This window comes from Hyperolius riggenbachi, chromosome 10 (assembly GCF_040937935.1).
Source record: "Hyperolius riggenbachi isolate aHypRig1 chromosome 10, aHypRig1.pri, whole genome shotgun sequence".
Lineage (NCBI taxonomy): Eukaryota > Metazoa > Chordata > Amphibia > Anura > Hyperoliidae > Hyperolius > Hyperolius riggenbachi.
In genome coordinates, this window is record NC_090655.1 from 44729871 (window position 1) to 44755872 (window position 26002).

Sequence of the window (26002 nt, forward strand, 5' to 3'; positions counted from 1 at the left end):
CCCTCGCCGTCTCCCTCCGATCCTCCTGGCCCCGCCGGCAGCCACTTCCTGTTTCGGTGACAGGAGCTGACAGGCTGGGGACGCGAGTGATTCTTCGCGTTCCTGGCCACAATAGTGCCATCTATGCTGCTATAGCATATATCATATACCGTATAGCAGCATAGAGGGTGCTAATGTGTCTGGGAACGCGAAGAATCACTCGCATCCCCAGCCTGTCAGCTCCTGTCACCGAAACAGGAAGTGGCTGCTGGCGGTGCCAGGAGGATCGGAGGGAGACGGCGAGGGTACCGGACAGCTGCAGGGGGCTATTCAAAGCCCTAGGTGAGTAAAACTCATTTTTTTTGTTTGACTTAAAGGGATACTGTAGGGGGGTCGGGGGAAAATGAGTTGAACTTACCCGGGGCTTCTAATGGTCCCCCGCAGGCATCCTGTGCCCGCGCAGCCGCTCACCGATGCTCCGGCCCCGCCTCCAGTTCACTTCTGTAATTTCTGACTTTAAAGTCAGAAAACCCCTGCGCCTGCGTTGCCGTGTCCTCGCTTCCCCTGATGTCACCAGGAGCGCACGGCGCAGGCACAGACCATACTAGGCTTGTGCTATACACTCCTGGTGACATCAGCGGGAACGAGGACACGGCAATGCAGGCGCAGGGGTTTTCTGACTTTAAAGTCAGAAATTCTAGAAGTGAGCCAGAGGCGGGGCCGGAGCATCGGTGAGTGGCTGTGCGGGCACAGGATGTCTGCGGGGGACCATTAGAAGCCCCGGGTAAGTTCAACTCATTTTCCCCCGACCCCCCTACAGGATCCCTTTAAGTGTCCCTTTAAAGCCAGAAAATGGTTCAAGCATCATAAACCCACCCATATTGGAATTATGCATTCAAAAACACGCACATTGTTTGCAGATTTAAACTGGACAAATCAAAACAACTTCCTGTTGATTCTTTGCAGGTCATTGGCCATCTATGATTATCAATATGGAATATAAAAAGACAGATGATTCAGTATTTCCCACCACTTACCTTCCGCAAAGTTGTGTAGCCTCCTAGCCTTGTCTTACCTTAGTATGAGGCGTAATCTCTCAGCCTTCTGCTCCAGTTTGGCAGACAGGATTATGGCTCCGAGGCGCGGGTCCTGGGTGCAGAAGTTGTAGTGTTCCTGGAAAACAGTAAACAATTAGACATAAAAGCTGCCCTACACTGGTCGATTACCACCAGATCAACCAGCAGATAGATCCCTCTGTGATCAAATCTGATCAAAGCGGGATCTATTGGCTGCCTACAGTGCAAACATATTTTAAATAGATTTCTCTATGAAACCGATTCACAATCTGTGGAGCTGCCGCCCTCCCCCCCCTCCCCCGCATACATTACCTGATTCAGCCGGCGCAAGTCCCCCGGTCTCCGCCGTCTCTTCTCCGCTCTGGGCTCCAGCTTCACTTTACTTCCTGTCGGGTGAAGTTTAAACAGTAGAGGGCGCTCTACTGTTTAAACTTCCTGTCGGGACTGGAAGTAAGTGAAGCCAGCTGGAGCCCAGCACGGTAAAGGGACAACAGGTACACACACCGGCAGAACAGGTAATGTATTGCCGCTAGCGTCGGTCAGACATTTAAACGCCACTATCGACGCACTCCCGACCCGCCGGTGACCGAGCAAAATCTTCCGCGCGGACAGATCGACGGGAACAATCGATTGACGGAAATCGTTTGGTCAGCGTTTGCGCAACGATTTCACAGCAGATTCGATCACAGTGATCGAATATGCTTTATATCGGAAGGAAAACGTGTAAGTGTATGGACCGCTTAAGATAGATTTATAAATTAAATTCTTAAAGGACTAATCAAAGTTAACTACAATTCTAAATGTCACATATATTTCCAGTAATTACTAGCAAATAACAATATGAAGCCTTTTTTTTTTCCCCCCTTCATCTTTTCATTTTTTTTAATGTGAAGAAAATATGACATTTACAGAGAACCAGTGGTGCTCACCGCCAGGTCGTGATCACGCTTACGCGTGGATTCACGACCATTTTGACGCATTCCGCCTCGGACACGCTAAGCCGTGAATAGATTTTCAACCACGAAAATCTGCTTCGGCTACGCGTGAATGCGGACAGAAATCCGCATTCACGCTCGTGAAACCCGGCGCTGAAGTCGTGGTTTGCGGAAATGCGTCAAACTATGCGGAAGTGACACATTGCAGACCAATCAGAGTGCCCCAGCCAGGCCCTAGCAACCAATCACAGGAGGGGAGCTATGCCCTCCCCTCCTGAATATAAAGCGGCGGCCATGATGGAAAAGCTCTGTCCTTGCTAGACTGTGGTGCTGAGAGGATTATCTCCAGGCCATTGTTGTTTGAGCAAGTGCATTTATTGTGTTAAAAACAAAGCGGTTTTTTTTGCTAACACTGCTCTTATACTGTACACAGTTAGCTAGTCAGTGAGTGATTGCTGTAGTTAGTTGTAGTCAGTGTAGTGTAGTGGGAGTGTGGGAGTCTAGTGATTATTTAACTGTGTGTAGTGCAGGCAGGTTCAGTGCTGCAGTGTAGTCAGTGTAGTGGGAGTGGGTATTATCTGTGTGTAGTGCAGGCAGGCAGGTTAGTGCAACTGCAGTGTTCACTTGTATATTCCAGTGACAGTTATACACTTGTACTATTTGCAGGCAGCCAGTCACACCACCGGCGCCGCCACTCTCTGCCAGCGCTGTTCATTCATTCTGTCAGTGACCTTGTGCTGTGCCCAGTGCCCACTGCTCGCTCGCTGGCATATGAGCATCTCATTACACAGTGTGACATCCTTGTGTGCCCACTGCATCCTTCAGTGACCTAGTTGTATATCCAGTGCCCACTGCTGTGCCCACTGCATCCTTCAGTGACCTTGTGCTGTGCCCACTGCATCCTTCAGTGACCTAGTTGTATATCCAGTGCCCACTGCTGTGCCCACTGCATCCTTCAGTGACCTTGTACTGTGCCCACTGCATCCTTCGGTGACCTAGTTGTATATCCAGTGCCCACTGCTGTGCCCACTGCATCCTTCAGTGACCTTGTACTGTGCCCACTGCATCCTTCAGTGACCTTGTACTGTGCACACTGCATCCTTCAGTGACCTAGTTGTATATCCAGTGCCCACTGCATCCTTCAGTGACCTTGTACTGTGCCCACTGCATCCTTCAGTGACCTAGGTGTATATCCAGTGCCCACTGCTGTGCCCACTGCATCCTTCAGTGACCTTGTACTGTGCCCACTGCATCCTTCAGTGACCTAGTTGTATATCCAGTGCCCACTGCTGTGCCCACTGCATCCTTCAGTGACCTTGTGCTGTGCCCACTGCATCCTTCAGTGACCTTGTACTGTGCCCACTGCATCCTTCGGTGACCTAGTTGTATATCCAGTGCCCACTGCTGTGCCCACTGCATCCTTCAGTGACCTTGTACTGTGCCCACTGCATCCTTCAGTGCCGTTGTACTGTGCCTGGTGCATCCTTCAGTGACCTTGTACTGTGCCCACTGCATTCAGTGATTCATTACTAGCAACATGTCTGGCAGGGTTTCGCGGGGTGAGAGGAAAGGGAGTTCAATTGCCTCAGCCACTTCTGGGACTGCTCCACGTCCAGGGAGAGGACGCCCAGCTGTACGTGGTCGTGATGCAGCAGAAAGGGGGGCAGCAAAGACTGGGCCGAGTCAGCGGACGCCATTGTCCAAATATTTTAAAGTTTCTGGTCCCCGTGTGGTGGTTGAGCAAATGGAACCTGACGTACTCATGGACATCATGACTTCCTCCCAGACCTCTACTGTGAGCACCACTCCAAGCAGCAGCAGCAGCAGCAGCCAACGTCCCACGCTTGTTGTGACATCCACCCCAGCACCCACTGGTCAGCAGCCCTCCCAGGATGACAGCGTTCTGTCCCTCAGTCCGGCTTCTGGGAACCTGCTGATGCAAGAAGCTCAGGACTTACTGGGGACTGATGTGGCAGAGATTGAGATCGGGCCACAATCACAAGCGTTGTTGAGTTCTGGTGATGAATAAGAGGGGTCTGTGTCTGGGGATGTAGGGACAGAAGAGGAGGCGGTGGAGTCAGAGGAAGAGCTGGATTATGAAGATGCTGCTGATGATGACGACGTTGTGGACCCTAACTATGTGCAGCCTGCTGAGTCCGTGGAAGAATGGTCAGAGGCAGAGCAGGATGACGAGTCACCTCGGCCTAGGCAAGGATATCGCCATATGTCAGGCAGGGGCATCGGCAGCAGTGGGCGTGGAGGAAGTAGACAGGACACTGCTTCAGCCGGCACCACCACCATGCAACCCCCGGCAACTACTACCACACATTGTTCCGCTGCACCCTCTGCTAGTGGGGGCCGCAGTAAATTAAAGTCACCAGTGTGGGATTGCTTTGACGAATGTACTGATGACAAAAAGGTATGCGGTGTGCAGGTTATGCAGCAAAAGATTGAGCCGTGGGAAAAGTCTGAGCAAGATGGCTACCTCATCCCTCCAGGGCCACCTGAGAAGCCGCCACTGCCGCGAGTATGCGGAGTTTAAGAGGAAGCAGGCACTGCTGGCAGGGGTTCCTGAGAGCAGAAGGCCCACCAGCGCAGCAGCATCATCCCTCCCTCAGGGTCGTGAATCCCCCACAGCAGCAGCAGTAGTAGCACGCAAGCGCTCTTCCACCTCGGCTACTCAGGACACAGACATTGAGGCTGGCAGCCAGTGTTCGTCTCTCTCCTCTGTCTCCCCTGCATCCCAGCGTCGTCAGACCCTGCTGAGCGACACCTTTCAGGGTCTGACCAAGACTCTGCCTCCAAGCCACAGGCGGATCCGCAAACTAAATGGCTTGCTGGCCCGGGCCATGGCATCACAGCTGCTTCCCTATTCCCTGGTGCAGGAGGGGAGCGCCATGCGGACGCTGCTCCAATTTGGCATCCCCGAGTGGCAAGTCCCCAGTCGCCACTATTTCAGCAGGAGCGCGATCCCAGCACTCCACAAGTTTGCAGTGGAAAACGTGGCCCGTTCCCTGGACTACTCTGTGGGCAAGCGGGTCCACGTGACCATGGACTCGTGGAGTAGCAGATTTGGGACAGGTCGCTACCTGTCCTTTACGGCCCACTGGGTGACACTGATGGAAGGGAGGGAGGACAAGAGCGCATCAGCCCAGCTAGTGGTGCCACCACGCGGGATCAGGGGGGATGCAGAAGGGTCCTGTCACGACACTCCCTCTGCACCCGGAAAGCAAGCCCGCCTCGGCAGCAGCAGCGCCAAGCCTCGGCACTGCCAAGCCCTTTTAAAATTGGTGACCCTGGGGAAGGAGAGGCTTACGGCCACCAACGTCCTGGCCGCCCTCAGGAAGCAGGAGCGGAGGTGGCTGACCCCCAGAGGCCTGGAAGTGGGGTATGTGGCAGCCGATAACGGGGCAAACCTGGTGGCAGCAGTGCAGCAGGGAAACCTCCAGCACATCCCCTGCTTGGCCCACGTGCTCAATCTTGTGGTGCAGCGCTTCTTGCGCACCTACCAGGGGATGAGCGAGCTGCTGCAGGATGCCCGGGCGGTGGTACGCTTTTTCCGCCTGTCAGCCACTGCCTCTGCACTCTTGTCCACCTTACAGCAGCAGTATGGAAGGCCACAACACCGGATGATCATCGACATGCCAGTTCGCTGGAATTCGACTCTGGCCATGTTGGAGCGGCTGTGTCAGCACAGGCTGGCTCTTAGGGCCTACATGCTAGACCCAAGTGTCCTCAGCAACCAGCAAGTCCCCATGATTACTGCCACTCAGTGGACACTGATGCAGCAAGTATGCCTGGTGCTGAGTCCCTTCCTGGAGGCAACCAAGATGGTCAGTGAGGAGCGGGCCTCTGTGTGCCAGTGGGTGCCCTTGGTTTGTCTACTGGAGCCGGCAATGGACAATTTTATTGAGCGTGGGGATGAAGCCCTGAGGCAGTTGGAAGAACAGGAGCAGATGGCAGCACAGTCCAGCTCAGAGGAGGGCTCACAGCAGGTAGTGGAAGAGTTGGAGGTCCCTAACCTGAATGAGGAGGAGGAGCAGAGTGCAGCAAGCGTTGTACGTGGATGGCGGTTTGAGGAGGACAACGACATGGCACAGGAAGAGGACAGGCATGCGTTATGGGACAATGGCGAGGACGAGGAAGATCTTGCTGGCAGGGCCCACTTGTTTCCCATGGCTGTGCACATGTCGCGCTGCCTTCGAAGGGACCCCCGGGTGATCCAGATGCGTTCAAGGGAGGACATCTGGATTACCTTGATGCTTGATCCCCGTCTGAAAGGGAAGCTGGGAGACTTAATGACGCCATCCACCACCGAGCAACGCACAAGGGAGTTGAAGGAGGCCCTTGTGCGCAGACTACTGGAAGCATTCCCCCAGCCTTCCACCCCCACTGTAACTGCTCTCCCAAGCCAGCAAGAGGTGCCTGCCATTGCCACTAGCAGCACAACAACCACCAGCAGCAGCAGCAGCAACTGGCGCCCCGGAGACCTGAAGAGCCTAAGCAAGAGCCTGTATGCAGTGCAGCAGCCCAGAACAGAGGTGCCCGCCACAGCATCCACCACCAACCAGCACAAGCAACGACTGACCACCATGGTGTCTGACTATATGGGGTCATCCAGCGGGCTCAATGACACCGACAGCCCCGTGGACCCCTTGGAGCACTGGGTCAAGAGACTGGACATCTGGAGCGAGCTTTCCCAGTACGCCCTGGAACTCCTATCCTGCCCTCCTTCCAGTGTCCTCTCAGAGAGATGCTTTAGTGCGGCCGGTGGCGTGGTCACAGAGAAGCGCTCTCGGCTCTCCCACGCCTCTGTGGACAAACTCACCTTCCTGAAAATCAACCAGGCTTGGGTGGAAGGTGAGTTCCTGGCCCCTATTGTCGGACACAGGGGCACATGAAGTGGCTGCTGCATGTGCTGTTGTTAACTATGCCTGCCTTTATAAAGACAGTTACTACCTGCCTAGTGCCTACCTTGGTTAATTTTTTGGTGTTATGGTACTACTACCAGTAAGTTGCCATGGTCCTCCTTCTGAGCTGCTGAACTGACCGCCCGCTTTGTCCTCCTGACTCAGTCGCTACTACACTCTGCGTTCACACTGCCCGGGTCACTGGGTGCATTTAATTTTTTGGCCAGCACTATGACGCTGTGCTGCTACTACTAGCACCAGTATGTTGCCATGGTCCTTCTGTGCTGCTGAATTGACCGCCGGCATTGTCCTCCTCCTCCTGACTCACTCGCTTCCACCAATGTACTCTGTCTGCGTTCACACTGCCCGGGTCACCGGGTGCATTTAATTTTTTGGCCAGCACTATGACGCTGTGCTGCTACTGCTACTACTACCACCAGTATGTTGGCATGGTCCTTCTGTGCTGCTGCTGCTGAACTGACCGCCTGCATTGTCCTCCTCCTCCTGACTCAGTCGCTTCCCGCTGCTGCACTCTGCGTTCACACTGCCCGGGTCACCGGGTGCATTTAATTTTTTGGCTAGCACTATGACGCTGTGCTGCTACTACTAGCACCAGTATGTTGCCATGGTCCTCCTTTGCTGCTGCTGCTGCTGCTGCTGCTGAACTGAACGCCCGCTTTGTTCTCCTCCTCCTCCTGACTCAGTCGCTACCAATGTACCACCAATGTACTCTGTCTGCCTTCACACTGCCCGGGTCACCGGGTGCATTTAATTTTTTGGCCAGCACTATGACGCTGTGCTGCTACTACTACCACCAGTATGTTGCCATGGTCCTTCTGTGCTGCTGCTGCTGAACTGAACGCCCGCTTTGTCCTCCTTCTCCTCCTGACTCAGTCGCTACCACGGTACCACCAATGTACTCTGTCTGCGTTATCACAGCCCGGGTCACCCGGGTGCATTTAATTTTTTGGCCAGCACTATGACGCTGTGCTGCTACTACTAGCACCAGTATGTTCCATGGTCCTTCTGTGCTGCTGCTGCTGCTGCTGCTGCTGAACTGAACGCCCGCTTTGTCCTCCTCCTCCTCCTGACTCAGTCGCTACCACGGTACCACCAATGTACTCTGTCTGCGTTCACACTGCCCGGGTCACCGGGTGCATTTAATTTTTTGGCCAGCACTATGACGCTGTGCTGCTACTACTACCACCAGTATGTTGCCATGGTCCTTCTGTGCTGCTGCTGCTGATCTGACCGCCCGCATTGTCCTCCTCCTCCTGACTCAGTCGCTTCCACCAATGTACTCTGTCTGCGTTCACACTGCCCGGGTCACCGGGTGCATTTAATTTTTTGGCCAGCACTATGACGCTGTGCTGCTACTACTAGCACCAGTATGTTGCCATTGGCCTTCTGTGCTGCTGAATTGACCGCCGGCATTGTCCTCCTCCTCCTGATTCACTCGCTTCCACCAATGTACTCTGTCTGCGTTCACACTGCCCGGGTCACCGGGTGCATTTAATTTTTTGGCCAGCACTATGACGCTGTGCTGCTACTACTACTACCAGTATGTTGCCGTGGTCCTTCTGTGCTGCTGAACTGACCGCCCGCATAGTCCTTCTCCTGACTCGCTACCACCACTGCACTCTGCGTTCACACTGCCCGTGTCCACTGACAACTCTGCTGCGATGTCATTGCTAATTGCTGCAAAAAAAAAAAAAAAAAAAATTACAAAAACCTCTCTGGGGCCTTTTTGGCGTCAGCCACTCATCCTCCTCCAGCGGTACCTTCGCCGCCAAGTGCCATTGGAACTCGCCTTCACCTCTTTGACTGCTTAACGCGTATATCCCTTTTTAAAACCACTTATTACCAATTAATAGCCCCATTTAAAGTGTTGATGTCACTTTAAAATCCATTTTCTCTAGAAAAAAAAAAATTTGGAATTTTTTATGTTGAAGTTATGTTGCCCCTTATCACCTCGATAATCCATGCAATTTGGGGGACTGTAGCATGTATGGGGGCTTTGTTATTAACGTTAAAAGAAAATCCGCCTCCGGGCGGGAATCCACGCGTGATTACGCCATTCACGGCAGAAAATCTGCGTGGTTGCGTGGATGCGGACGAAAATTTGCATGCGGTGGGGCCGAATGCGGATTTTTTTTGCAACCACGCGGATTGCCGAATTGTGGATGAGGCACATCCGAGCATCCCTGCAGAGAACAGTGTTCGCTGTGGGCATTACTATGGAGGACTGTGTGCAGCATATCCAGCATACAGAAACAGTCTTCACTGGCTGTAATCCTGTGACTGAGATATCTTCAGAATGATAGAAAGCAGAATTATAGCATCAAGTAACGTGTAAATAACTCATCAGCTACTCCTGTGTCTCGGTCTGCTTCACGGAGTTCGAAAGTAAACCGAGTTTACAGCCAGGAAGAGCTCATTCTGAATGGTGGGTGTAAGCGTGCAAGTACATACAAAGTACAGGTCCTTTTCAGTTTTTTGGTGCAGTTGAGGAGGTGTCTGAGGCAGAGGCGTATTTACAGACATGCACATGGGGCACCTGCTATAGGCGCCCCTTGCCACTCACCTGGAGGGGGGGGCGCATCTCTGACCAAATAAATCACCCCCCTCCCTCAGGTCCGAGCACCTCCTCATGCTCCTTCCTCCTATGATCTGCGGCTGCCAGCGCTGTTAGCGCTATGCTGCCCTGCCCGGAGGAGAGGTCTGACACACTTATGGCCCATACTCACGGGCGAGAAATGTGGCCTGTCGCCAGCACACGTGAGCGTGTGGGCGACAGGCCGGCGACAGCTTCTCGCCAGGTCCCTCCGCGTACACACGCGGAAGAGGGACCAGCCGCAAAGGCGGAAGCTGTCGCTGACGTTCCTCCTCCCCCCGCCGGAAGCTCCATGTACCTACATGGAGGTTGCTGTCGCTAGTCCGCGTACTCACGCGGACTAGCGACAGTTGCGGCGGGGGGGCAGCGGCGACTGTCGCCATGCGATTGAAAGTTTCAATCGCATGGCGACATGAGCGGCGGGCGACAGTTCGGGGTGCGCGCGTGTGCGACGGCCCATACTCACAGGCGACCTGTCGCCGCAACACGCGCGCGCCGCGTGTTGAGGCGACAAAAGTCCCTCGTGAGTATGGGCCATAACAGTGTCGGGTGGAATCCTGTAGCTACTCTTGTTGCCCTGGCAACATCCGCAACTTCAAGCACAGTCTGCACAGTCTCCCTTCCTCCCTCCTGTCTCCAGAAAGCCCGAAAGACAAGCAGTGGAACGCAGGGAAGGACAGAGCAGACCATCTGACGTCAGCTCCTTCCCCCGCTGGACTGTGCAAAGACTTGCTGAAGTTTGAGAAGGCTGATGCAGGAATCAGGATAACGTGTCATATACCAGCCCAGCATGTAGCCTGTAATTATCTGCACAGCGGCTGTCTGCGAGGCTTCACTTCACTAGTGATTGGGCTGATTGATATCCCCCTCTCATCACTGTCCCCTGGCTGCAGGTACTTTATACTCACACCCACCATCAGTCAAAACTTTTGTTGCACACAGAAGTCATTTGGATCACCACACTGTGTACTAAAAACTATTTGCTTCCACAGGTTTAACTGTTTATTGTTTGATTTATTTACTACTGGGGCTACTGGACTGGCCCTTATAAACACAGGGCAGCTTACCAATTACCATTTGCTTTCAGAGCTGAAGCTAAGTTAGAAATTAGATAATTAGAGATAAACTGCAACCCATTATTATAAAATCTGTTCTGCAACAGCAGCAGCTGGCCACTACTTTCCCACTGTCCCACATTTTATTTAAAGAGAACCCGAGGTGGGATTTACTTATGCTAGTGGGGCACAGAGGATGGTTGTGCACACTAACACCAGCCTCTGTTGCCCCATGGTGTGCCTCCAGGACCCCCCTGCGCGCCGCTTTACCCCCCGCAGTGCTGGCGACACACAGAGTGTCGCCAACACAATGTTTACCTCTGATTGTCTGTTAGCGCCGCTCCCCCGCCTCCTCCGTATCGGCGCTACCCGCCCGCGTCACTTCCCTCCCGCTGATTGGAGACAGGCAGAGGTAAACATTGTGCTGGCGATACGCTGTGTGTCGCCAGCACTGCGAGGGGTATAGCGGCGCGCAGGGGGGTCTTGGACGCACACCATGGGGCAACAGAGGCTGGTGTTAGTGTGCCCAACCAGCCTCTGTGCCCCACTAGCATAATTAAATCCCACCTCGGGTTCTCTTTAAGTTACAATTTCCATGCTATAGCAGGCCCGGCCCAGGCTTCACCACATTTTAATTCTTACAATTTCCATCCATTCTACAGCAGGCCACTGCTTTCCCATAAGTTCTTCTGGGATTTTCCCAGAAGAAATGAAATTCTGTGGGTAAGCCCTGCAGTGGCCTGCTGTAGAATGGATGGAAGTTTGTAAGAACTACTGAAATGTGGGAAAGCAGGAGCCTGCTGTAGTATGGAAATTGTAAATGTGTGTGTCCTAAGGTTCCTTGCCGTTGAAAATAATGATTGTTCATGTGACGTATTTTACTTACCTGGGGCTTCTTCCAGAATCCAGGCCCTGAAGTCTTGTTGTTCTCTCGCCCTCCTGGACCTCATCCTTGATTCGTTGTGTGGCCCTGTAAACTGTGTACACTACTGTGCATGTGTTGGCTTGGTGGGCGAAGCACTTTGATTGCACTCCTGTAAAGCGCTATGTACAGGTGCAGAATGCTCCTAGCCACAGGAGGCATGCCGCCAGGCTAGTGCATGGGCATTATTGCACGACTTAGCTAAATCACACACCTTACTGGGCCACAGCGGACCAAGGATGAGGACCAGTAGGTCAGCGAGGAAACTACAAGATTGTGGAGGCCCCAGGTAAGTGAAAGAGTGTTTTATCTGGTGTTATGGGGGGGGCGCAATTTCAGTGCTTGCCATAGGCGCTATTTTCCCTAGATACGCCTCTGGTCTGAGGAAAGCGAAGATGGGAAGGAGGATTATGATGACGATTATACAGATTATACGGATGCCACGTATGTTCCCAGTAGAGGAGATGACCAGGGGGACAGTTCAGAGGGGGAGTCAGAGAGGAGTAGGAGGAGACGACTCCATGATAGAAGCAGAGGGAGCTCATCCTCAGAAACAGCTGGGGGCAGTGTCTGCCGCCATGTATCGCCAGCTATGGACACCCAGCCAACATGCCCTTCAACGTCAGCTGCTGAAGCCACCGTAGCGCCATCAACCCAGGGGGGCTCAGCGGTTTGGAAATTTTTTAACATGTGTGTCTCAGATCGGAGCAAAGCCATCTGTTGTCTCTGCCAGCAAAAGTTGAGCCGTGGAAAGGCCAACTCTCACGTAGGGACAAGTGCCTTACGAAGGCACCTGGAGAAAAGGCACAAACAGCTATGGCAAGAACACCTGAGGAAAAGCAGCACCCAAAAGACAAGCCACCCTCCATCTCCTCTTCTTCCTTCAGGTGCATCGTCTTCATCTGCTTTCTCCCTTGCACCTTCACAGCCACCCTCCTCCACACCGCCTCTTCCCTTGAGCGGTTCCTTCTCTGCCCACAGCAGTACCCAGCTGTCTGTAAAGGAAGTATGAGTGTAAAAAGAAAATGTCTGCCAGTCACCCTCTTGCCTGGCGTCTGACAGCTGGCGTGGCGGAACTATTAGCTCGCCAGCTATTACCATACAAGCTGGTGGAGTCAGAGGCTTTCCGTATAATTGTGGCCATGGGTACACCGCAGTGGAAGATACCAGGCCGCAATTATTTTTCACAAAAGGCCATACCCAAACTGTACCGTGCAGTTGAGAGGCAAGTGGTGTCATCTATTGCGAAGAGCGTTGCGTCAAGGGCCCACCTGACCACGGATGCCTGGTCTGCCAAGCACGGGCAGGGCCGCTACATTACGTACACAGCCCATTGGGTCAACCTGGTGACCGATGGCAGCAAGCAGGGAGTACGTGGCTGCGCAGCGGACCGACTTGTCACACCTCCACGGCTTGCAGGCAGGCCTCCAGCCACCTCCTCTCCGCCTGCTACCACCTCTTCGCTGTTGTCATCCTCCTCCTCCTTGGCTGGTGCCGCGATCTCCTCTCCAGCTACACAGCCCCAGCACCCCAGGGCCTATGCTGCACGCCAGGTACGACGGTGTCACGCAGTGTTAGACATGTCTTGCCTCAAAGCGGAGAGTCACACTGGAGCAGCTCTCCTGGTTGCTCTTAAACAGGTAGAGCAATGGCTGACCCCGCACAAGCTTGAAATCGGCAACGTGGTGTGTGACAACGGCAGCAATCTCATTTCCGGGTTGAATTTGGGAAAGCTGACACATGTACCCTGCATGGCACATGTGCTTAATCTGGTCGTGCAAAGATTTGTGTCCTAGTACCCAGGCTTAAAGGACGTCCTGAAGCAGGTCAGAAAGTTGTGTGGGCATTTCAGGCGCTCTTACACGGCCATGGCACGCTTTGCGGACATTCAGCGTAGAAACAACTTGCCGGTGAGACGCCTGATTTGCGATATCCCGACTCGCTGGAATCCCACCCTGCTGATGTTCTCTCGCCTGCTAGACCAGGAGAAAGCAGTCACCCAGTACCTGTATAATTACAGTACAAGGACACAATCTGGGAAGATGGGGATGTTGTGGCCCAACAACTGGACACTGATGCGAAATGCATGCAGGGTCATGGAGCCCTTTGAGGAGGTGACCAAACTGGTGAGTCGCGCTGAGGGCACCATCAGCAACTTGACCCCCTACGCTTACTTCCTGGAGCGTGCTGTGCGTAGAGTGGTGGATACAGCTGTGGAGGAGCGTGAACGAGAACTGTTACGGCAGCAGGAGTCGTGGGAGTGATTTACATCCAAACCCGATGTTTCCACAACACCTGTGGCAGCACAGAGAGGGAGGAGGAAGAAGAGGAGTCATGTGGGGAAGGAGAGGAGTCAGATTCTGATGATGATGAGGAAGGTGTTTCTGTGGAGGATGAAGAGGCGGCGGAAGAAGAACAACTGCGGCAGCCATCACAGGGGGCTTCTGCTGCTCCACGTTCCCGTGGTATTGTTCGTGGCTGGGGGGAGAAAGAGGAGTTGCGTCCCGTCACTGAGGAGGAGCAAGAGGAGATGGAGAGTACGTCTGCATCCAGCTTTGTGCAGATGGCCTCTTTCATGTTGTCCAGCCTGTTGAGGGACCCCCGTATCAAAAAACTCAAGGCGAATGACCTGTACTGGGTGGCCACGCTACTAGACCCTCGGTCCAGGCACAAAGTGGCGGACCTTTTACCAACTTAACAGAAGGCGGAAAGGATGCAGCACTTTCAGAACAAGCTGTCGATGATGCTATACAATGCGTTTAAGGGTGATGTGGCTGCACAACGCAATCAAGGTACCACTGGCAGTAACCCTCCTCCTCCCAAGTCCACGCAGGCAAGGACAGGATGCTCCAGCGATCTCAGGATGATGTCGGACATGCGGACATTCTTTAGTCCAACTCCTTGCCATAGTCCTTCCGGATCCACCCTCCACCAACGCCTGGACCGGCAGGTAGCCGACTACCTGGCCTTGAGTGTGGATGTAGACACTGCGAGCAGCGACTATGAACCCTTGGACTACTGGTTGCGCAGGCTTGACCTGTGGCCAGAGCTGTCCCAATTTGCCATCCAACTTCTCTCTTGCCCTGCCGCAAGCGTCCTGTCAGAAAGGACCTTCAGTGCAGCTGGAGGCATTGTCACTGAGAAGAGAAGTCGCCTAAGTCACGACAGTGTGCAGTACCTGACCTTTATCAAAATGAATGAGGAATGGATCATGAAGGGCTACTGCACGACCGAAGACTAAGTCAGTCCCCACACACAACTTCTCTGCCTGCAGGCCACTTGCCTTCTCCGCCACCACCAACAGGGTCCAGGACTCTAGGCGGATTCCTGAATTTTTAAGGCCGCTGCTAGCAGCGGACGCTACACTAATTTTTCTGGTGCGTGTACATGCCTGCCTAATTTTTCTGGCTGCACTGCAGGCGGTTGCAACAAAAAAACAAAAGGCATGTACATGTGCCCATCCCCCTTCGTGGCACCCACCCTTGACGAATGGTCAGAGAATGTCACCTCCTACATCAGTTTCTGTGAAGGAATGTGCATCCCTTCTAAGACCTTCAAGGCCTACCCCAACAACAAGCCCTGGTTCAACAATAAGCTGCGCCAGCTTCGAAAACGCAAGGAGCAGGCGCACAAGTCTGGCTCACAAGAAGAGTTTAAGGAGGCCAGGTATGCCCTGAAACGGGAACTGCACGCTGCAAAGAGAGCCTACTCTGACAAGCTGGGACTCCAAACACCAAACCGCCCCCTCAACTGGCGACCCCGAGCACTCAGCTGGCCGAAGAACTGAACGAGTTCTACTGTAGGTTCGAGCGACAGCCCAAACAGCTCGGGGCACCGGGGTCGGTGACAACAGCAGCACCCTCCTCACTGAGAGACCAAGACATCAATGCACCGGTTGCAGTCCAAAAAGCAGAAGTCCTCATGCTGCTTCGCAAGCTCAACCCCAGGAAGGCCTTAGGCCAGGATGGAGTGTCATCGAACTGCCTAAGAACCTGTGCGGACCAGTTGGCTCCGGTGCTTACCACTCTACTCAGAAAATCGCTAGTGGAAGGTACAGTCCCCTCCTGTTTCAAGAGGTCCACAATTGTACCGGTCCCCAAAAAGCCAGGCAAGCACAGACCTCAACAACTTCAGACCCGTGGCCTTAACACCTACCATTATGAAGGTTTTAGAACGGCTAGTCCTCGCTCACCTGAAACGCACCACTGATGCACTACTTGACCCACTCCAATTCGCATACAGGGCCAACAGGTCCATAGAGGGCGCCATAAACATCAGCCTGGCACACATCATGGAGCACCTCGACCGGCCTGGCTCCTATGCCAGAATCCTGTTCCTGGACTTCAGTTCAGCCTTCAACACGATCTGCCCAGACACCCTGGTCGACAACCTGGCGCAGCTCGGTGTTGACCCCACACTTCGCGCATGGGTCAAGAACTTCCTTTCAGACAGGACACAACAGGTCAAGCTCGGAAACTGCTCCTCCAGCACGAGAACTACCAATACAGGGGCACCTCAAGGGTGCGTACTGTCCCCGCTTCTATTCTCTATGTACACCAATAACTGCACTTCTGCCTCAGACTCCGTCAAGGTCATCAAATTTGCTGACGACACAACAATCATCGGTCTCATCGGCGAAAACGGAGAGCGGGAATACCGCAGGGAGATAGGGAGAATCTGCGAGTGGTGCAAGAACAGCAACCTGGTCCTCAACGCAACTAAGACTGTTGAGCTGATTGTTGATTTCAGGAGGAACCCTCCCACTCCCCCACCAGTCTACATAGGCGAGACCGAAGTCTCCAGAGTATCATCGGTCCGGTTCCTTGGCACTGCCTAACCCTAAGACCCACCTGGTGGTGCCTAACCCTAAGACCCCCCTGGTGGTGCCTAACCTTAACCACCCCCCTGGTGGTGCCTAACCCTAACCACCCCCTGGTGGTGCCTAACCCTAACCACCCCCCTGGTGGTGCCTAACCCTAAGACCCCCCTGATGGTGCCTAACCCTAAGACCCCCCTGATGTTGCCTAACCCTAAGACCCCCCTGATGGTGCCTAACCCTAAGACCCCCCTGATGGTGCCTAACCCTAAGACCCCCCCTGATGGTGCCTAACCCTAAGACCCCCCCTGATGGTGCCTAACCCTAAGACACCCCCCCCCCAGTGGTGCCTAACCCTAACCTTGACAGTGTTACATTAAATCCATTCACCTTTTTGCAGTTAAATAACATCTGCAGTTTGGCTTATGTAGGGCGCTATTGATAAATAACGTTACTGTGCGCAATAACGTCTGCTGTTTGGCAAATGAACGGCACTATTGATAAATAACGTTAGTGTGTACCACTATTGATAAATAACGTTTAGTGTTTGCCGTTTTTCTTCTTTTTTCCCTGTGCACCATTATTATGCAGTACTAACGATAAATAGCGATAAGCGTATCTTTTTAATTCAGCGCCATTTAAATGCATAAGCGCTGTGCGCTATTATTCACTGATCCGCTAGAGACATCCACCCCACATATAAACCCACAGGGAAACTAAACTAGATATGTCAGCATACAATAAATATTTATCAACCTCCTCTGGGATAACCACTAAAATAAAGTGCTAGTGCTTAGGATATAATCACCAATCAGTGCTGATATTTGAACAACTAAATATATTATATATCATAAAAATACATCATACTAACATCAAATTACTCCAATAAGTAGTGACCAATTCATAATGTGCAAATGAGCAATGGGGTAGAAAACGTGTGAAAAATATATGTTATATATGGTCTTTTTTTCACGTTTTCTACCCCATTGCTCATTTGCACATTATGAATTGGTCACTACTTATTGGAGTAATTTGATGTTAGTATGATGTATTTTTATGATATATAATATATTTAGTTGTTCAAATATCAGCACTGATTGGTGATTATATCCTAAGCACTAGCACTTTATTTTAGTGGTTATCCCAGAGGAGGTTGATAAATATTTATTGTATGCTGACATATCTAGTTTAGTTTCCCTGTGGGTTTATATGTGGGGTGGATGTCTCTAGATAACAATATCGATAGAATATATATGGGACACCGCCTTAGTATTTTCCACATGATCCCCCAGGCAAACAATTGATTAATTTAGGTTTATTTTGACATTTGACTCTGCTTATGATAAAATAACATTATTTAGGGGCCTGTGACCTTGGTTGGCTGCTTGTTTTTAATTGTTTTTAATATTGAGTTGGCTATTAATAAAGATTTTTCATTTTGATTCTATTGTCCCAGACTAAATTTTATGACTGCTCTAAAGCAGATTATTTTTGATTAGTGAGGGGGAGCCTTGTTCTCTTATGTGTTGAGTAGTGTAGTTGGAGGTCGATGACCTCTTTCCTCCTGTTTATTTAGCCTATTTAGGCGTATCAGGTAATTATTAGTTAATTATTGTTGCCTGAATATGTCTGCTCGTTTGCTGTGATGCTAACTATCATTGAGCTACCACAGCCCGGCGACCATACGGGCTTGAAAACCGACACGGCCTACACTCTCACCACGGTGCGCACCAGTCCAGCACGGCCGTCACTACGTAAACAGCTGTTTGCAGTGCGTTACACAGTGAGTTTGGTGTGTCAGTGTGAAGCAGAACTCTAATTACACTCCCTGATTGATGTATACACATGCAAGATGTTTTAAAGCACTTTAGGCCTGCAATTTAGCATTCAATGTGATTTCTGCCCTTAAAACGCTGCTTTGAGTCACATCCACATTTTTCCCCAGGACTTTGGGCATGTAACCCACTCCGCCATGCCCCCCTCCAAGTGTTAGACCCCTTAAAAACATCTTTTCCATCACTTTTGTGGCCAGCATAATTTTTTCTATTTTTCAAAGTTCGCCTCCCCATTGAAGTCTATTGTGGTTTGCGAACTTTTCCGCAAACCGAACCTTCCGCGAAGGTTCGCGAATGGGGTTCGCGAACCGAAAATCGGAGGTTCGCGACATCTCTAGTGCTCTATACATAACCTAAAGCAGTTCAGTGATTAATCCCTTCACTATCACTATGTTAATTCCTTAATTAGCTTGATGTCATTGTCTGACAGACAGTCAGTGTGTGCTGCTGCAGCTATGTGTCTGTGTCTGTGTGTGTGCTGCTCTGCACAGACCAGGCCAGCTGCTGCTTGCTGGCCAGCTATTAGCCTTAGCTAGCTACAATACAGGTTAGGATTAAGGAATAGCATTACTGTGTAATTGTGTAGTTATTATAGTACTGTAGTACTTCAGTGAGTGCTAGTTGCTTGTTAGAGTAGTAGTACTACTGTGTTAGCTAACTACAGAACTGCTGTGCTGTGAGCAGTGGCAGTGTGACAGTGTGCACCAGTGTCTTCTCCTCTGCTGTCTGACTGTCACGTGGAACTTGGCAATGTGGCATGTGTCAAGTGTCACTTGCCAAGTGACACATGCCAAGTGACACAGAATTTTTTTTTTCCATCAAATTAATTTTTTTGATTAAATTACACCTACTTAAATGTGAAAAAAACAACCTCCCCCCCCCCCCCCCAAAAAAAAACACCCGAATTTGCGAACACACATTTTTCCCGAATTTAGTTGCCGAACTGAATTCGAATTGAATTCGGTGGTTGTGATCGAATTCGAACCCGAATTTGCCCCGGACCCGAACTCGAATGTACTCAAATCAAATTTGGGTTCATTCGAGCATGCCTGGATGCCATTTAGTTTATTGTCTGGAGGGAATGAATCACAGGATGGCTGCATTTCAGTGGTAAAATTGAAATTATTCACGCCAAGGACCCCAACAAAGCTCACAAACTTGGTCATCAAGTGACTGTGTGTCAAGGTTAGAAAAAGTGGGCGGAGACAACCACTAAATACAAATCCGGCAACACTGGGTCATCAGCCAGCCATTATATTTAATTGAAAATGTATGGTATTCACCAGTGTTGCACCTATAGTATGCAATAGTGCTTCTCTGAATATGGAACTGCAGATTTCAACTAGTGATGAGCCAACATTGGCAAGGGGGAGTGAAACAAAATGGAAAGTCAGCATAAGGGGGTGGGGGAAGTAGCACATGGAGTGAGTATACTGCATATGGGCTCTGGTCAACAATCAAGTGCAATTGGTGGCGCTGTAGTATGGCAGCCTCGGCTTTTGGACATTATGTCCCTAACCTTCCAGAGCCTGTATGAGCCAAAACCTATTCCGGGTACAACCCCCCCCCTCCCCCCCCTCAATGTGTAATTAGCAATATAAAAGGATTCTGATTGTTGTACAATAATAAAAAAAAATGATCCAATTTTATATGGGGAAGCAAGGGGAAGTGGGCTTTTCATGGAAGATGGGGCTGCTGTATATGAGGAGAGGGAGAGGGAACAGCATTCAGGCCCGTACACACGCTAAGTTGGAGGTGGTGGCCGATAACGAGCACCTCTACTGATAATCCAGCATGTGTACAACAGCCCCGGACTGCTACCCAGCCAACGATCTGAAAGGCGGATCAGCTCGGCTGAGTAATGGCAAATAGCTTTGTGCTCACTGCCCGTCCCCTTTGCTGTGTGACATCATATCTGCCCAGTCCCATCGACACTCGCGATTGAACACATCGTAAATAGAGGTGGCCCGATCCTCCGATTTTCGGTTCATGAACGCGAACTTCCGCAAACCGCAATAGACTTCAATGGAGAGGCGAACTTTGAAAACTAGAATCATTTATGCTGGCCACAAAAGTGATGGAAAAGATGTTTCAAGGGGTCTAACATCTGAGTTTTTGCATGGATGAGTGGGATAGACACCAAAAGTCCCGGGGAAAAAAATCTGAATTTGACGCAAAGCAGCGTTTTAAGAGTAGAAATCACATTGCATGCTAAATTGGAGGCCTGAAGTGCTTTAAAACATCTTGCATCAATACATACATCAATCAGGGAGTGTAATTAGAGTACTGCTTCACACTCACACACCAAACTCACTGTGTAACGCACCGCAAACAGCTGTTTGTGTAGTGACGGCCGTGCTGGACTGGTGCGCACCATGGCGAGAGTGCAGGCCATGGCGGTTTTCAAGCCCATATGGTCGCCGGGCTGAGGTAGCTCAATGACAGAACAGTGACTGTCCAGCTGATGAAGTTTGGTCTGTCCACAATGAAGCAACGACATTAGTGGCTGAAGGAGTAATGGTTAAGGGCTCTGCCTCTGACACAGGAGACCTGGGTTCGAATCTTAGCTCTGCCTGTTCAGTAAGCCAGCACCTATTCAGTAGGAGACCTTTGGCAAGTCTCCCTAATACTGCTACTGCCTATAGAGCGTGTCCTAGTGGCTGCAGCTCTAGCGCTTTGAGTCCGCCAGGAGAAAAGCACGATATAAGTTTTCTGTGTTTGTTATCTTGTCAACTACGTCCTCCTGACAATATTGGGGGTTGATGGCACTGGCCTTCTTCTGAACACTGTACCTTGGTCAAGGGCCGCACAAAATCACGACAGCGCGACCTCGAACAGACCTGCCAGGTGGCCTGCCTCTGGCTCTGCCTTTTTATTGGGGGGGGATGAAGTGAAAGGTATGCATGGACTTAACTTATACAATGTACGGTTACACAGGTGCAGCGAACAGGTTGCAGTGACTGGTATTACAAATGTGCAGCTGCCTGTCACACACACACACACACACACACACACACACACACACACACACACACACACACACACACACACACACACACACACACACACGTACCCTGAACAGGTGCAATGACTGGTGGTATTAACAATGCCTGCACTCACGTAGGTATAGGTAGGTAGGTGCACTGAACAGTGAACAGGTGCAGTGATTGGGATTACAATGTGCAGCTGCCTGTCACACACACAGGTAGTCACTGAATGTGCTGGGCCTGGCAGTGGCACAGTAGGAATTAAGGTGCCAAAGGCCAGCTGCGACCGACTGACAGGCCTGTATATAGTGCAAGTGGGCCACACAAAAAAAAAAAAATATATAGAATATATATCAACTTTTTTTTTTTGTGGCCCACTTGCATTACATACATCAAAACAAAAACATCATTCAGGTATGAGTTTAGAAAGCGCTGCCATTCCTCCTGCTGTATGAATTGAATGTAAGTATACTAGTGGCCAGCTGCATTCACTATTTCAAAATTACTTCAAAAAGTTTTAGATTAGAATTAGTACACAATTTGCATCTTTGCATTCAGGGCATGTATTTAGTTCCAGAGGGGCTCTGCATTGCCTCTGTAGGCTTGCAATCAGATGCATCCATGAGCGCTGTCACCAGTTTGTATGTTTGTTTTACAAAAAAGACCTTACAGTTGTCACTAAACATCGATTTTAAAGTTTCAAATGAAAAAAGTATACATTTAAATGCAGTTAATGACAGCGAATGTAGAAAACCTAATGGTCATGTAAATTTATATATATCAAAAGAAAGAGCAATGAATTTCATGACGGGGTTTCCAGGGGGTCCTTCCTGAAAGAGCCGCAATGCTTTGGCCAGGGATCGCTATACAGCCGCAATATGGCTCTATAAAGATCCCTGACATCTTTTACTATTTTTTTAAACTTTTTTTATGTTCAGAGGGTGGGAAAAAAAAATAAAAAGACGTGGGGTCCCCCCTCCCAAGCCCTTTTAACCCGTTGTCCCCATGCAGCCTGAGATAGCCAAACTGCGGATCCCCGGCAGAGTGGAGCTTTGCACACTAAGCTATACCAGCCCGCATGGTCCATGGTATGGGGGGGGACAGGGGCGGCCAAGCCTTCCTCTCCCCCCGGAGCACTTGTCCAATCCATGGACAAGGGGCTCTTCCCCACCTCTGGTGCCCCAGGAGGAGGTTGGGAGAGAGTGTCATCGACTCCCTGGGGAAGGTAGTTCATGGTGGCATCTGGAGTCCCCTGTAAGAAGTGGTCCTCCAGATGCCCCCCCCAAGGAGAAATGAGTATAGGGGTACAAAGCACCTCTTACTGATTTTCAGAAAGGGTTAAGTGAAAAACACATGAGGCCCCCCCCCCAGGGAGTCAGCGACCGGAGGTGGGGGAAGAGCCCCTTGTCCATAGATTGGACAAGGGCTCCGGGGGGAGGGGAAAGCTTGGCCTCCCCTCTCCCCCAGAGCCCCTCATACCATGGACTACGTGGGCTGATATAGCTCAGGGTGTAAAGCCCCACTCGGCCTGGAGCTATGCATTCTGGCTATCCCCGCCTGCATGGGGGACAAGGAGGGGAGGGAGGGACCCCACTTTTTTTTTAATTTTCCACCCTCTGAACATAAAAAAAAAAATGTTTAAAAAATAGGAAGAGATGCCAGGGATCTTTATACAGCCATATTGTGGCTGTATAGTGATCCCTGGCCAGAGCATTGGGGCTCTGGAGGAGTTTCCAGGGGGTGCGTATGCACTGCGTATGGACCCCCTGGAAACCCTGTCATGAAATTCATTGCTCTTTCTTTTAAAATATGTAAATTTACACTACCGTTAGGTTTGCTACATTAACTGCCATTTACTACATTTAAATGTATACTTTTTTCCTTAGACACTTTAAAATCGATTTTGTCAAAAACTATAAGGCCTTTTTAAAAAAATCAAAACAAACAAAAAAAAAGCACAAAAAAACCATTTCCCCTTGTTCCCCGTTATTCTTACTTACATATCCTGTAAATTTGGTGTTTCTAGAATGTAAGGGGGCTTTGCTTTTAACTATTAAAAGTCGTCAGAATTTCAATGCTTAATTCCGACTCGAAACCGAATTGCAATCGGAATTAAAATTTTACCCCTGATCATAATCACGGCCAATCCGGAAGGGGGTGGATCGATTATCGCGATCACTCGAAACCATGATCAGGGGTATCCGAGCACCTTTAGAAGGCTCTATAGGACCCAGAGCTTTCCCTCTCTATAGGCGAGTATCTGTTTTTTTTTTTTCCGGGCTTAACATTTAGGCTTAGTTCATAATATAAAGCGACTGCACAGTCGCAAGTGCTGAGCACTTTTATTAGTGCTTTTTACAGTGATTTCCACGGCGTTTTCTGAGCGATTTGCGATTTTTATAAGCACTTTTGTGGTAGTTTTAGCTTATCTTCTTGTGGACAATCAGGAAGTGAACTCTTTGACCTGGAAATCAATATCTGTAAAGTACTTTCCGGTAGAAAAGCTTTCACAAAATTGCTTTTCCAATCACATTTTCAAGTGCTTAGCGATTTTCCTATACCTTGCATTGAATCGCAAATGTTCAGCAAATGGTGCAGAACGAACGTTTGCGATTGGTAAGAAAGCTCAATTCTCATGTGAGAACACTCACATTGACAATCAAGTGCGTTTAAAAATTGCCAGCGCTTAAAATAAGCTCAAAGCGCTCATAGTGTGAACAAGCCCTCACTTTAGGTGAATTAAAAGTATTTTTTTTTTTATTAAAACTAAAAGAAATTTGGATACTCCTGATTGATCAGTTAACCTCCCCGGCGTTCAATTTCTGTACAAAAAGTAGTTCAAATTAATTTTCAAAAATGTTTTGCTTGAAAGTTGTATCAAGCAAGGGCTAAGTATATATTTTGAGCATAACAAAAGTTTCAAACACAAAATCATGTAAAAACACAAATGTAATTTAATTTTCCCTTTCTGCCAGGCAAACATTATTCCACTCTACAGCTTTTTTGGCAGAAAACCTGCTGTTTTTCACATGTGTTTTCCGCATTAAAATTTTGTGTTCGTATGCAAATTTTTGTATGCAGTTTTCCAAAGCATGCAAAAATGTGCATACAAACAAATTTTAATGTGAGAAAATGCATGCAAAAAAAAACAAAACTGAACCCCATCTTGCTTGTCTAATTTACAATATGCTCAATGGGCAAGGATGATAGGTTCAATATTAATAGATCCTGCAGCCGATCCAATCAAGCACGCCAATTCCTCCTCCAACGGCACTACAGCCCAATTTGAGCCCTGGTCTCCTTCAGTTTCTTGGCACATCCATCTCTAATTTATTTTCCCTTCTACAGTCAAATTTTGCGTATTTGGAGAATTGTTTACCACTCACGAGAAGCCAAGTCGGAACATATTTTATACCTTGCCCAAAAAGTGCTTTCTGTAGAACCGGGCTGTAGGATCAGATTGAAGGATTCGTAGTCTGTCATACGGGGCCTGGAGGTCTGACTCCGGGGAAGGCAAGGAGTGGTTGGTGCCCTCTATCCAGTATCCACCACTTGGAGGCACAATTAGGAGAGGGAAGGGGCGACCTCTTTTTAACACCTGTAGAGAGAAGATGTAATTAACTCTAATGGGAATAATTACATGACAACAATATAGGAACAAAATGAGTGGTATGTTGTAATAAAGTTACAGCAATAAGCCAGGGGGGGGGGGGGGGGGGGGGGTTGGGGGAATACACTTTTTTTTAGAGAGTGAAAAGATTTTTATGAATATCACAATTGCATTCTAATTGTAGCCCATGTTTTCATATCTGGCACTAGTCTAGTTTAGGGGACCCAGCAGGAAACCTCAAAGGGAAATTCTGTTAACATGACTGGGTAGGCAGCATCCTCTCTAACTTGTATGTAGGGATGGTTAATGAGATGCAAATAATTTTGATGATGAAGTTGATGCAGGATTATGCTAATTTTGTATGCAAATTGAAAACTGCCCAATCCAATTTTACCATAGCTGGATTTCATTGGTTCATGTTCAAGCTGCATACATACTAACTAGAAATTATTTGCATCTCATCGGCCATCCCTATTTGTAGGTTTCAGATAGGTTGCAGTAATCTACGCCCACACTATTCGGCCAATTACAACGTTTTGTGCTGTAGATGGTGATGCGATTGGAAAATTGTTCCTTATGAAGTTTCCTGCTGGGTCCCATAAAGTAGACGAGCGCCTCATATCCTTGCTTGCTAGAGCCTGGTGTATTATCACTGGTCAAGGGGGGCATCTGATTAGGACCTTTCTATAATGAGCCAAATATAAACTTTGATCACCATTCACCTTGGAGGAATGAGAATGACCCCGCTTTCTGCTCTGCTGCAGATTGCTACTTTAAAAAGCAACTCTGAAAGTCAATAGCCAACATACTGCTAATGTTTCTGGCAAATAATACAAGTCAGTCATGGCGATTAGTAGCTTCATTCGAAAGAATGGTGCTTCTGATTGCCACTTTAGTGTACTTAACCCTTAAGGTGCGTACACACATGCGACTATAGTCGTTTGAAACGATCGTTCCCCGATCATTTCAAACGCCGATCGTTTAAAAAAAAAAAAAGGAGGCAATGACCATTAAGTCTAACGACGGACGAGCTAGATCGTTAAAAAACGATCTATCTTGGTGGATTTTTTCCAACGACGATCGTTTGCAAAAGTAGTACATTATTGGAAAACGGTCGTTCCTACTAGGCTTGACATACGCATTTCGCTATTTCTCCATGGAACTTTTCATTTAACGTTCATGTAACGTTCGTTCTAACGACCAGATCGTTACACACCTTTAAAAACTAACTTTACTTAGGTCGTTCTTTCGTCAATTAAAAGT

The 26002-nt window shown here is 49.7% G+C and overlaps 1 protein-coding gene across 2 annotated transcripts in view; it reads right to left on the bottom strand.

Annotated features, from left to right (window-relative positions):
- Positions 1 to 26002, bottom strand: part of LOC137536013 (rap1 GTPase-activating protein 1-like) — a 363102-nt gene that overhangs the window by 295290 nt on the left and 41810 nt on the right. For both annotated transcript variants that reach the window (XM_068257949.1, XM_068257950.1), the window contains 2 exons: positions 24545 to 24727; positions 1055 to 1152 (listed from right to left, as the gene is read on the bottom strand). In XM_068257949.1, coding sequence (XP_068114050.1) covers positions 1055 to 1152; positions 24545 to 24727 — 281 coding nt within the window. The remainder of the gene's footprint in view (positions 1 to 1054; positions 1153 to 24544; positions 24728 to 26002) is intronic.